General features: G+C 33.5%; 1 protein-coding gene across 3 annotated transcripts; it reads right to left on the bottom strand.

Moving 5' to 3' along the window:
• Positions 1–1,009: 1,009 nt before the first annotated feature.
• On the bottom strand, positions 1,010–11,366 carry LOC105214246 (protein lethal(3)malignant blood neoplasm 1). Of its 3 annotated transcripts, XM_054229533.1 has the most exons (7): positions 10,791–11,366; positions 10,613–10,721; positions 2,782–2,919; positions 2,129–2,716; positions 1,917–2,021; positions 1,548–1,831; positions 1,010–1,517 (listed from the first exon to the last, which is right to left on the bottom strand). In XM_054229533.1, exons 1-7 carry the CDS (start codon positions 10,830–10,832, stop codon positions 1,182–1,184), a joined length of 1,602 nt encoding a protein of 533 aa, XP_054085508.1. In that variant the 5' UTR covers positions 10,833–11,366; the 3' UTR covers positions 1,010–1,181. The 3 variants fall into 3 exon arrangements, with proteins under 3 accessions (XP_054085508.1, XP_011185880.2, XP_011185873.2); XM_011187578.3 differs by having other exon boundaries at positions 1,010–1,831; positions 2,471–2,716; XM_011187571.3 differs by having other exon boundaries at positions 1,011–1,831.
• Between the last annotated feature and the right edge of the window lie 1,322 nt (positions 11,367–12,688).

The following is a 12,688-nucleotide window of genomic DNA, read 5'->3' as shown; positions in this document are numbered from 1 at the left end:
TGTTTATATAATTCTTACTACAAAATGTATGCTTGTGTGTAGCTATAAATAAATTAAAATATATATGTATGTGTATACAGTATTTCATGTTTGTCTTAAAATGGTGGACTGTGATAGATGAATATGTACAGTTTAAATATAAATAAGTGAAAAAAATGAATTTTATTGATTTTAATATATAAAAATAAGCAAGTTAATGAACCCAAACAACAAAAAAATATTAAAATTATATATGTATAATTAAAAATTAATGTTTAACGCACTACTCTATAAGTCTTAAAAGAAAGTAAAGCAAAATCATTAAGATTTCTGTGTGTATTTAATGTCTGTTCACATCTTGATGTATGATTCAAATAATAAATAGAAATATATAACGATAACAGTAAAACAATATGTATAACTACGTTTGTGTGCGTGTATTTGTATGTACAATTGACTGGTTAACGAAAAAAAAAATTAAATTAAAAATAAAAAAAAGACACTTGCATTCTAATTAATTAATTACTGTGTATTTGTCAGTGTTGAAATTAAGAAAACGTTTATTTACAAAAAACAATATAAATGTATAAAATAAAAAAAAATAATAAAAATGCAAATATTGTCAGTGTATGTATTGGCATGCAGTGCTACAAATGTTGAAATGAAAAATATAAAAATTAGCAACAATTCGAAGTAATATTTCTCTAATTGTACGTATGTATTTACAATAATTAATAACATTCATTATTATAAAACAAATGTAATTTTAAATTCATCTCGATGTGTATAAATAAATTAACGGTACTCCTCACATTTATTATACAAAAGTAAGAATTAAAATGAAAATAAACATAAATGTGTAAAATCTCATTGATTGCAGTGTATTTGGAGCATTAAGTTTTAGTGTGATTAAGAAAGCAAAATAAATTATAAAATAAATGACAATTACCAAAAACAAAAAAAAAAACAAAAATTAAATAAAAAATACATTTATGAAATCAGAATGCAAATAAAACGATTTCAAAATTCGAAATACGCTCTCTTTTTCATTCAATTTATTGAGTATTCTCTTGTTGCTGCTGCTGCTCTCCGCACGCGCATACACACGACGGCGCCACTGCAGATTCAGCATAAATAAATTAAAGAAATGCAAACACAAAAATAAAATAAAAATTATTTAAGCGCAAACTTTGCTCCAGCGCTTATTGCTTTTTGAACCACACAAATTCGTAATCCTTCAGCGTGTTCTCTTTCGCCTGCACCGGCGCGTCCAATTTGCGGAAACGCACACGCGGCTGATAGCCGAACTCATTCGCTATATACTCAATGGTGCGCTCCACATTGTCATCGCCAATGGCGTAGAAGCTGCCTTCCTTATTGCCGCTATGCGAGCCCGTCTCCCGGTGGCCGTTGTAGTCGAGCAGATACTTGAAACGGTACAAATCACCCGCTTCACCGACAGCAGCGCTGACTGTTTTACTGCCAGTTGAACCTCCGCCAAAGGCCGGTTTACTGCCCGTTGAACCACCAGTAGCTGCCTTGCTGCCAGACGCACCACTAGTAGCTGCTTTGTTGCCCGTTGAACCTCCGCCAAAGCCTGCAGCACTGCCTGCTTTACTGCCACTTGCTGCGCTGCTACCGCTATTTCCACCAAATTTATTATTTCCAACAAAACCGTTATTTCCACCACTACTACCACTATTGGAACCAGTATTTGCGCTCGGTTGATTAGCAGCGCCCTTTCCGCCACCAATAGCTGGTGCCGTGATTTGCGTACTGGGGGTTGGAATGCCACCAGCTGGAGAACCCTTAGCGCCGCCTGAGGACTGACTGCTGGCTGGTTTTGAGAATACTGTAGTTATAATAAAGAGAGAGAGAGAGGACAAAGAATTTATAGCAAATATTAACGGTTTGGTTGCTGCTCATGCTATAATTACCGTTAGTGCCGGTTTTTGCGGGTACTTGTGGTGCATTGCCGAATGCGCTAGTGGTTGGTGTCTTAGCTTTGCTGCCACCCACAGTGCTGCTGGGCGGTGCGGAACCTGTAAAAGTAACAGTTTTATAGCAACAATCAGTTGTCTAGAAATATTTTATAGCGTAAAAATGCAACGCTGTATAACCGATTAAAACGCGTTTTTGCTGTACTCACTCGCTAGGTTTGGTGCAACGACAGGACTTAAGTGGTTTGCGTTTGTGCTAAGTGTTTCTAACGGTTTTGGTGGTGCAAATTGTGGTTTTTGTTGTGTTTGTGTAGTGTGCTGTGGTAAATTTTGCTGTGTTGTTTGTGATCCCTGTTCTTTTTGTGGGTTTGCGTTTGTGTTAAATCCTGCAACTGGCTTGCTAGCAAGTGGTGTAATTTGTTGTGCAATAGCTGTGTCAACAATTGCAGTTACTTTTGGTGGCACATTTGTTGCTGTTTGCTTGAGTTTTGTTTCGACTTGTTGTACCTCTTGTATCACTTGTGGTAAAACGTTTGCAACAATTTGCTTACCAATAACCGGTGCTTGTTCTGGTGCCAGCGGCCGAGATAAGAGACTGATGTCATATTTTTTATCTTCAGGCTTTCGTGTGGTTGTTGTTGTTGTCGGTGCGTTATTTTTCAAAAAACAGCCGGAACAACCTTGTACGCTGAAATTGTGTTTTTCAAATGGTTTTGGCTTGGCCGTCGTAGCTGGCGTGGCGATGGCTTTTGGCGTAGTCGGCTGAGGCTTTGGTCGCACGACCATTTCAATTGTCTCTGTGAACATTATTGATATGTTTCATTTCATTTCTAATTGCTAGCATACAAAATGAAATACTCACTTGGATTCTCCTCGTAGGGATAACTACGCATAGCTAATATACGAAATTTGCCCTCCTCATCGGTTGCATAGACTGTCACATGATAAATGCCGTCAGCGGTTATGAATCCGAATTCGCCCATAACGATACCGCGCTCATCTAGTTGAATATTTTGAGATTATTAACATTAGGAGAGTATTAAAATAAATAAGTTGGAGAAATGTATGAGTGTAAGACTATCAGGTTCAAATCTACGCGATTATCTTATCGTGTAGGATACTAAATAGAGTTGAACTTCCCCTTGAAGTTCTTCAGAACGCTGGAATTGTCAATAGAAGTAAAATTTCATACAAATTACCTTCCGTAACTTGAAAGTCTCTTGAACTCGAAGTTTTTTGTGGACTCGAGTTAGGGAAGTTCTACTGTATGCCAGGAAATAATTGATCTAATTGGAACTATCAATAACAACTCGCTTCTTTTAAGTTTTTTTAGAATGTTTCGAATGAAATTACATTGTTGTAGGCAAGTAATAAATCTTGCTTAACACATTGGCTGCCAAGCGGTTTTGACGAAAACCTTCCTCGGGTGCCAAGCTCGTTTTTTTTGTTTTAAACTGGTGTAAATCTGGAACATATTTAGTTGCTTACTGTTCCCGAAAGGTTTTGCGGCTTATTTCTGGTTTTAAAGATTTTTTTTTTATTTTAACGATTTGCAGTGCGACGTGGCACTGATCAAATAGTACGAAAATGTGCCTCGCGGCTCTTTATTGCTATCTGTTTTATTTTATGTCTGTTTCTTATTCTAAAAAAATATTTTTCTTTATTAAAATGCTACATGGCAGCCAACGTGTTAAGGACTGTATTTCCATACTTTATTCATGAAGTTTTAAAGTGCGTATTGGAACCGAAAGTATAGTGGGATAGATTACAAAACTATTATAGAATTAAGAAGCAAGATAGTAGATAATCAAATTGAAATTAAACTTTAACAAAATGAGGCTATGAGAGTCTCAATCTCACTTCGCAGGCATTTACTTCTCAAAGAATAACGTTAAATATGATAATTTTTAGTATTTTATTTTTATGATCTTTCTTTGTGATGCATATCCTCTCTTCATCTACTTCTTGTCACTTTTATATTTATGTTCAATGATTGATATCAAATGAAAGTGTCTAATAACGTAAATAAAAATTATCGTATAGACATTACGATTTCTTTTCAAGTTATAGTAAGACTAATATAATAAATAATCTTATCAGATCTTTTCTTAAATCAGCTTCGTCAGCACAACATAAGTTATTGCAACTTGAATATTAATAAAAAAATAAAAAAGCGACGTACCCACTAGGGACAGCACAAAGCAAAAAAACTATAGTTTCTCAATAAAAAAATTATTGCACCGCTTCCTTTTGCAAATTATAATTTTATTATTGTATTTTATTGCAAAATACTGGCATAGAACTTGTTCAACTGCTAGATTTTGTCACATATTTATCTGCATATTATTATGACATTATTTACTTTTCTTTTGTGGTCTTAGTATTTCAGCTCAAAAAGTTTCGCTGATTTGCCTAATTAGCAATAGTCTGCTATTCACTGTATATCAAGTGACATTTCTGCTTTATTCAACTTGATTTTCGAACATACGAAGACAGAAGGCCGTAAATTTTTTGACAAAAAAGTGTTGATTTTTATTATATAATAAAAGACTGAGTATTGTAGATTATTTTGGGAAGAACTTTCGTTGACAAATTTGTGCATTTTTTCAGTAGTGAATTTTGCGGAATCGAATTTTTTGTTGGTTGTGTTTTAAGTAAGTCAAAGTATAAGCTTTTGGAATTAATAACTTAAAATTTTCGTAACTCTTTCTTATATCGTGGTAGAGTTCTTTTTTCAATAATGAATTTAAAGTAGAAGTACTCAATGCTATTCGGAAAGTGCTTGTTGAAAGGCATTTGGTTTCAAGCGAGTGATTAATATGAAAGGGACATCAGTGATATTTATAGAGACATTAAAAGATTTTGGAAAAAAAATTTAAAGTCAGCTTAAAGGTCAACTGATCTTCTAAGGCAATTATAAATGACATTAGCAGACTTAGAACAATATTTTACTTACAATGGTTATCCTTTTCATTTTAGAAATATTGTCTTAATTATTCATTTTAATTGCAATATTTACTATTATCATTCTTATATCCTACACATATTTATGAGCAGTCACAGCTTACAAATAATGACATGTAAATTGTATATTTAGGGTGACAATATAAATTGTGTCATCATTATTTTTTGTGACATATCAATTAATTAAAAGGTGATGACAAAGTACTTACATTACTGATTCAACAAAAAAAGTTCAAATTCATTAAATAAAAATAAAATAAAATACGTTTTGTTTAAGTCGCACTTTTACGATTAATTTAATCTAATTGTAGCGATTTCGTCAGACGCTAATTTGGGATGTTAATATATATGTATATGTGGAAAAAAGTGACACCTGTTTGGGTATAATCCAGTTACGTTTATGTACGTATTCTCAACTTGGTTCTTTTTATTATTTTTTTCTATTTCATATACCCAAATTTCGCCAGTCAAAATATCAGTTTCAATATTTTGGCGTGTTATCTAGCATTCTACGACTTGTTAATTGAATTCACAATAAATGCTGGGTATTCCTGAAAGATCTATAACAGTAACTGGTTTTTAGTAAGAATGCAATATTCATTTTATTGCAATATAATTTCTGTTCTTTCTGTTGTGGATGGCGCAGGTGAGTCGTTCAGCACACTCTCACTTATTTTACTCATACGCCATTTAAGGCAAGCTACTACTAACCTAATTGAGAGTGGCTAAGTGAGTTGTGCCTTAATTGATTGAGTGGGTGTAATGTATTGAATTATAAAGATTGTAGTATCTCATTATCTGTAGTAATAAACGAAGTCAATAGCCGACATTTTTATTTTGGGCGTAAATATTGATATATTATATAGATGAATATCTAAGGAACAATATAATTAATACCATGCATGCATTAGATAAACAAATGAAAGGAGATTAATCATAGCTGTACTTAACTAATAAGTGTCAAAATAATAACTAATAAATTATTTCAAAAATTCAAATATTTCTTGCAAATCAGCTACTAAGTGTCAATTGACAGCTATAAAAACACAGCCAAACACTTTTCAATCACCAATCAAGCATAAAAATATCAATCAAACGGCCATTAAAAGGTGATTTATGGACACGCTCAAATTACTAAAGTCGCTTGCATTGCCACCAAATTTGTATATGGGCGCCAAGTGTTGGAATGCTTACAGGTTTGCGCTGGTTTTTGTGGAACAAAATGGTTTTATGCAAATTTCCCAATGCTAATGCGGACATGAATTATACGCTTTGCTAAATAAGTACGCAATTTGTTCTTGTTCTTGTATTGTACGTTGTTTAATATTTTTATGGTTGAATTTTTAGAAGAAATAATAGCACACGAGCTGTGAATTTCATTCTTAAATAGACAAAATCTTGAAAGACTACAAAAAGAATAACAGTAAAACATACTAGCAGGGTTAATTTATGCCCGCGTGTAAATGAGTATCTCAAAACATGTGTTGTTCAGATGTTTAATGTCTTTTTGACAAATTAAAAGGGAATATTTTAGCTGAGAAAGGGAAAATGGATCTGCAAATGTCTCGTTACAATGGCTTTGGATTAGATTTATAGTATTCTCTGAGAACTTTCTTATGAATCCAAATCCATTGCGATGATTTTGCGGTAGAACCAAATTATGATCATGCCTCTAGTGCAAGTTTGAATTTTAATAAAATTTAATCTATTTTTAAATTTACGAGTGCGAGCAGTCAAAAATGAATCTTTAAGAAAAAAATTATTTTTTTATAAATGTTTGCTGGCTCTTATAATCAACAAATATTTTTTATATTTTGATGAATTATGAGTCTAGATGCGGGATAAATAAAATTTTTTTCCTGAATTTGAAAAGCTATCATTATCATTTGTTAACAATCTAAAGTTTTGAATATAATTATAGGTTATTCAAAAAATTCAGTTTTTGAACTCTTGGTTAAAAAAAATTCTTTAAATGTATATCAAAAAAGCACAAATGGGCATTAATACTATATTAAGCTTTCCTTTAGTAGTATTCTCAATAAATTTCCTTGAGAGATTTTGACACTGTATTTTCAAATTAAAATTTTAGAAAAGAACATTTAATTATCATAAAAACTTCTAAATGAATTTCAAAAACATGTCAAAACATAAATATTTGTTTGTACAAAACGGTTGTGTCCTTTTTAGCGCGTTAACCAACGCTCGAAATCAATGAGCTAGCGTCACGCTACACACCTTATAAGTAACCGGTAATCATTATGAAATTTGCATTTAGTTTTTTTTATTGTACCAGTTTTTTTTGTGGCACTAATTTTATGGTCTGTGCGCTTGTTCTTTGTAGTTCAACATGTTGAACAAGGCTTTGGAGAAGCTATAAAATTTTATGTCATAAATTACAACAACCTCTCAATAGTATGCTGCATCAAGCCATTTCTAAATATTCTAAACATTTCATCGACAACTTTTCTATTTTCAGCACTATTCTTAGCATATTGAGGCGATTAGTGTGCGCAAACACAATTTTTGTTGTACACAAGCAAACACAGGCAAACACTGGTTTTGACACCCACACACACACGCACACAAGCCTATGAGAGCTTGAGTAACTGGTGTCTTCATACCGTTTTGCTGCTGACATCTCTGTGAATTATTATTTGCCGTTTATGCTTAACGCTGTCGTCTCTACTTAGCCATAAGAAGATTGATGCTTTTCAAATGCACACATACGGTAGATGTAGATGTATGTATGTATGTGTGTGTATATTGTTGTTTGTCAGTTTGATGTTGCAACAGTTGTTGTTTGTTGTTTGCTGTATCGACAGTCATACACGTAATGATGAGTTGTTAAATAACTGACCGCTTTGGTATTAAAAGGTTATACAATTGCAAAAGTGCAAGTGCATGAATGTACATATATGTACGAACATATATAATATATAATTTATCTGCTGCCATATATATAAATATGCATTTGCATATTTTTAAGCGAGACATAAACTGGCATGCTGTAAGCTATGTAATATTCAAAAAATCATAAAATGTTACTCACTCAGCACTTTTGCTAATAGCATTCTGCTAGCCAATTCATAGTCACAGACATATGTAGATATATAAGTATGCTTGTATATACAAGTGTAGCTATGTAAGCTGACTTTAGCATCTAGTAATGACTTAACCCAGCATTTCATTATGACTTTGTATTTATTTATATTATTTTTTTGCAACTGGAATTGGTAGGAGCGAGATAAAGCAAAACGCAGTACTAACTACAGAACGCTGACATGTGTGATGCTCTTATTTACTTCGTATTTTTGTGCATATTATTATCGTTTATTTGCAATAAATACAAATAGGTAGTAGTTCTTGGATAGCAAGTACTTATTACACACACAAACTCCCTTAAATTGGTGTACAAGGGAATCAAATCATTGAAAAGATGAAAGTGTTGCAGAGGGAATGAGAGAGCATCGTCTGAAATTTGTACTAAGGATAATTAAAGATAATAATAGGTAATTAAAAACAACATTCTTCATTTGAAAAACATTAAAATCAAAAGAAAAACTTTGGATTCATATTTTGGTATAATAATGAAAATCTAACCGTGAAAATATATGGAATTCGTGTTCGCGCCAAATTTCGTATAAATCTGACTTCCAGAGCGGTTTGCAAAACCTTCTTCATTTTTACAAAATCTGCACTTCTTTTTCACGTTTGTCCAAAGTATAATTAAATTAAAATTCTTATATTTCATAAGCAAGAATAGCTTACATTTTAAATCAAAAGACTTAAGACACGAACTTGACTGCCTTATAGTATGAAAATACTGTGGAAGTTCCATAACTCGAACTTCTATAAGTCGAAGATCTCCATAACTCGAACTTTTGAATTGGAAATAGCGTATAGAAAACACATTGAACTTTATGCGAAGTACTTTTTGAAAATTTCTATGTTTCAATGTTTTTATAAATTAAAGTTAATAAATCGAAAAAATCATTGAGTTGAGTTAGAGTTGGAAACATGAGTTTTTGTTTATGGGCATTCAAGTGTGATTGAGCTGCTTAAGGGGTTAGGTGGATTTTGAAAAAATCAGTTTTTTGTTTTTGATCTTATTAAATAATACAATATGTTTAAGATATTCACCTTAAATTCCAAATCGTGTTGAGTTGAGAATTAAAATTCTAAGGCATAGACCCCTTAGAATGGCCGCCCATAAGGCTACGTCTGGTTCAATTTAAAACTTTAAATGCGTTTATCTCACAACTCAATTCAAATACATTAAAAATACCTTTTTTTTTTGTCAGAGGGAGGACATTGTCCAATGGGTACCCATGCGCTGAGACTTGGGATCGTGGCAGATGCAAGTTGACAAAGCTGTATGGAGAAACGCGAGGTGGAATCATCTAAACATTTTCTCCTCCACTGTATAGCTTTTGCCATACTGAGGTTGAAACACCTCGAAAGGTCCTTTTACTACGATCCCAGCGAATTGGCTAAAATCGACATAAGGGGGTATTCTGGTCTAGGATTTAAAAAAAAATCGAAATTTTTTGCATATTTTGAAAGTTTAGACTTTCTCCTAAACATTAAACGCGTTTTTTTCGAAACTACTTTTTTTGAGGTGGTTGACATGATATCTCAAGTTCTATCGAACCGATTCCTTTGAAATTTGGTATATATCTTTTTTATACAATACTCTCGTTTCTGCCTTGGATTTCCAAAAATTTTTTTTTGAAGTATTTTTAAAAAATTCGAAAAGGTCGAAAAAGTCGTGTCAAAATTTTTTTTTTTAAGTAACGCTATTTTGCTAGTCAACCAGGACGCACCGTTTTTTTGAAGCCCCCACTCCACCGGCCCGTATCTCGACGAGTTTTGGTTTTATTTCTTGCAATTTTTTTATATTATTAAAATGTCAATAAAAAACATATAAAAAATGGATAGTAAAAATGTTTTTCATTTTTTTTTTTATCTTAGATTAAAAAATGCCTAAAATTCATGCGTCTATGTAGACCAGAATACCCCCATAAGCCGACTAAAGAAAATCGTAACAGATTCCAAGCGTTTTGCTGAATCTTAAGGGCCTTTGATCCATCGGGAGTATACTGGTATCACAATGGACAGCGCTCTAAGCTATCTAATGTTCTGTAATTACAGAGATTTGCTTACAAACCTAACCTAACCCTTTTTTTAACATCAGAAATCCACCTAACCTCTTAAAATATCCAGAAATGTGTATATATATATAAATGTGTATATATACATATATGTATGTTTTTGAATAAATTCCACAATTTTATATTTTTTTGTATATTATCAATGCCAGAAGAGATATATTCCATGAAAATACGTGTGTACTCTTAAGAATAAAAATCTCAAAATTATTAAAATGAGTGTAAACTTACAAAAAAAAAATTGCTTTAATAAGTAAAGATTTAATTTTTTTCCATGGATATCCAATATTTCATCAATTAAAAATAGTATACTATCCAATTATCTATCTTAAAACAAGGAACAAAGGTTCGAAGATTTTAAGTGTTCAATTTAGTTTGAATTCTATTTTGATAAGCACATTAACTACCAAATACCCACATAAACTACCGCCAAGTAAATAAATAGTAAACGACGTAGAACACAGCTGTGTCTGTCATGACAAAACCTTACATTACAACAACAAAACAGCAACAATAGTGGCGCCAAACATTTTTTTGCACGCCACCCATTGTAATACGCACCTTTTTTCTCTTGACGATGTTGCTGCTTTTCGATTGTGAAACCAAATTGGTAAGGTCGTTCAGTTGAGGCAGCCTCAGTGCTGGGTACATAACCAAGCAGTACCGTTAACTTTAAGCAAAATAAAAAATAAATACATAGACAACAATTCCCAATTCAATGGGCGATGCAACAACTTACGACTACAACAAAAAGCAATGCCAACAACAAACGCGACTGCATTTTTACTGCTCGTTAGTGGAGATGAAGTAGACAAACGAACTATTGCGTAACACGGCGAGTAACGGAAATTACACACACGTACTTTGATTTATTTTGGTAATTTAGTTGCTGCAAACAAGTGTTTAGACTTTTCTTAAGGAGTGCTATACACTTTTTTTGCACATGCACCCAAATATTTTTTTTTTGTTATGTTACAGCACACTTTAAGGTTAGGTGAACTTTTTTCACTATTCTGATTTGTTTATCTATAATTTTTTTGCTTTTTTTGCTTTATGTACACGCACTGCACTGCATTCAGCCGTCAATAGCACTTAGCTGCACTTTGTTCTACGCCTGCACGTTCGTAACTATTGGCGCGTTCAATCGAGAGCTCGACACTGTGTTTATTGTATGTGGAGCCGTTTAAAGCGGATTTTAGCAATACCTGCGTGTCTAGCTGTCCGTACGCTTACTTAGAGCGTCGTGTTTGGCCACCCGTTTTGAAACACACCTCGTTGTGTTCTGCGCGAAATTGACAAAGTTAATAATATTAAGTAAATATTATAAAACATTAGAACGGCACGGAGTAATGCGCAGCCGCAGCCACAGCGGCAGCAATGCTTCAGTGTTATGATCTTCAACTGTGGTTGTATTGGTGCTGATGCTGTTGTTTCCTTTCATGCTTCGCTATCACTAACAACACACACACACACACATAGAAAGAGTAATGCCGCAAACGCCTACTACATGGTTGGTGTGTGTGTGTGTTACCCACTCACCTGTATGTTAGAACGCTAGCGGGAATGGCACTTTTACTCATATTCACAGCTTTGGGTGGCTGCGCTCGCGGATTCTATGCGAAGGTAGTGTGCATGAGCATAACCTGTCATCTATTGTGAATGCATCGCACGTGCCAAATGAAGCAAACCAACGCAGCGCTCCGTACTCTCAGCGCGCACTTATTCAGCTGTGTGTGTGTGTGTCTATGTATTGGTGTTACTGCTTGTTGCTCATTCAAGCGTCTGTGTTATCTTTTATCAGCGTTTTTTGTCGCTTAGCGGTCTGAAGGTAAAACGTGCTTGTTTGTTGAAACGCAAGTTGTTGGGGTGCCGTCGAAAGCAAAAATATAAATAAATATTAGAAAAATATGCATACAATTTGGTAAGTAAACACTTTGATACTCGTACTCGTAATGGGTGTAATGGCATCATTTGTAGTTGTAATGAGTCAGTTCAGCAATCTGTGTGCTTTGTGGGTTTTAAGACTGATTTGTCTCAGATGTTGAAATAACCTGTTTTGTTATTCTTATGAAATTGGTGATAGAGTAGACCCACAACTCTTACTCTGTGTGAACATCATGGTCAATAAAGGCTTCCCCATGCGATATCGCCGAATCGATTCTTACAGCGATATCGCCTGAAACGTTAGGCTATAAGGCTCTTATGGGGGTTACATGGGTTCGTGGGTTAAAAAAATCGATTTTTTGTTTTTTTGGCTTATTAATTTCTACAACATCTCAAGAAAATATTTTCGGAGATACAGCCTTTGGAAGGTGTACGCTCCAAGTCAGGTATTATTGTTACTCAAAACCTTAAACGCGTTTGTCTCGGAACCCTGTTTTCAAAGTCGGTTGTCAAATTTTCTCGAAAACTACTCAATATTGATGAAATTTCGCAAAGGTGTTCGAGATATAATTTACTCGTGCTTGAACAAAGGATGTTTTTTTTTTTTAATTACAACTATTAATAGAAATGTAAAGCAAATTTGACCGAAATTATTATTTTTTTTTTTGTAAAAATGTCTGCCCTTTATTTCGTTCAAGCACGATATTATGGTCTTAGATAGAACAAATATTTTTGTTTTTTCATTTTGAATGA

This window comes from Zeugodacus cucurbitae, chromosome 4, assembly GCF_028554725.1.
Source record: "Zeugodacus cucurbitae isolate PBARC_wt_2022May chromosome 4, idZeuCucr1.2, whole genome shotgun sequence".
NCBI classification, from domain to species: Eukaryota; Metazoa; Arthropoda; class Insecta; order Diptera; family Tephritidae; genus Zeugodacus; species Zeugodacus cucurbitae.
This window is presented reverse-complemented; position numbering and strand designations above follow the sequence as displayed.

Excerpts from the sequence above, each read along its gene's own strand:
- LOC105214246 (XM_011187571.3), bottom strand. The coding sequence starts at position 10,832 with ATGCAGTCGCGTTTGTTGTTGGCATTGCTTTTTGTTGTAGTC. Across the intron at positions 10,722-10,790 it reads CATTGCTTTTTGTTGTAGTC|TTAACGGTACTGCTTGGTTA; the intron begins GTAAGTTGTTGC and ends TTTTGCTTAAAG. Across the intron at positions 2,920-10,612 it reads ACATCGTCAAGAGAAAAAAG|ATGAGCGCGGTATCGTTATG; the intron begins GTGCGTATTACA and ends ATATTCAACTAG.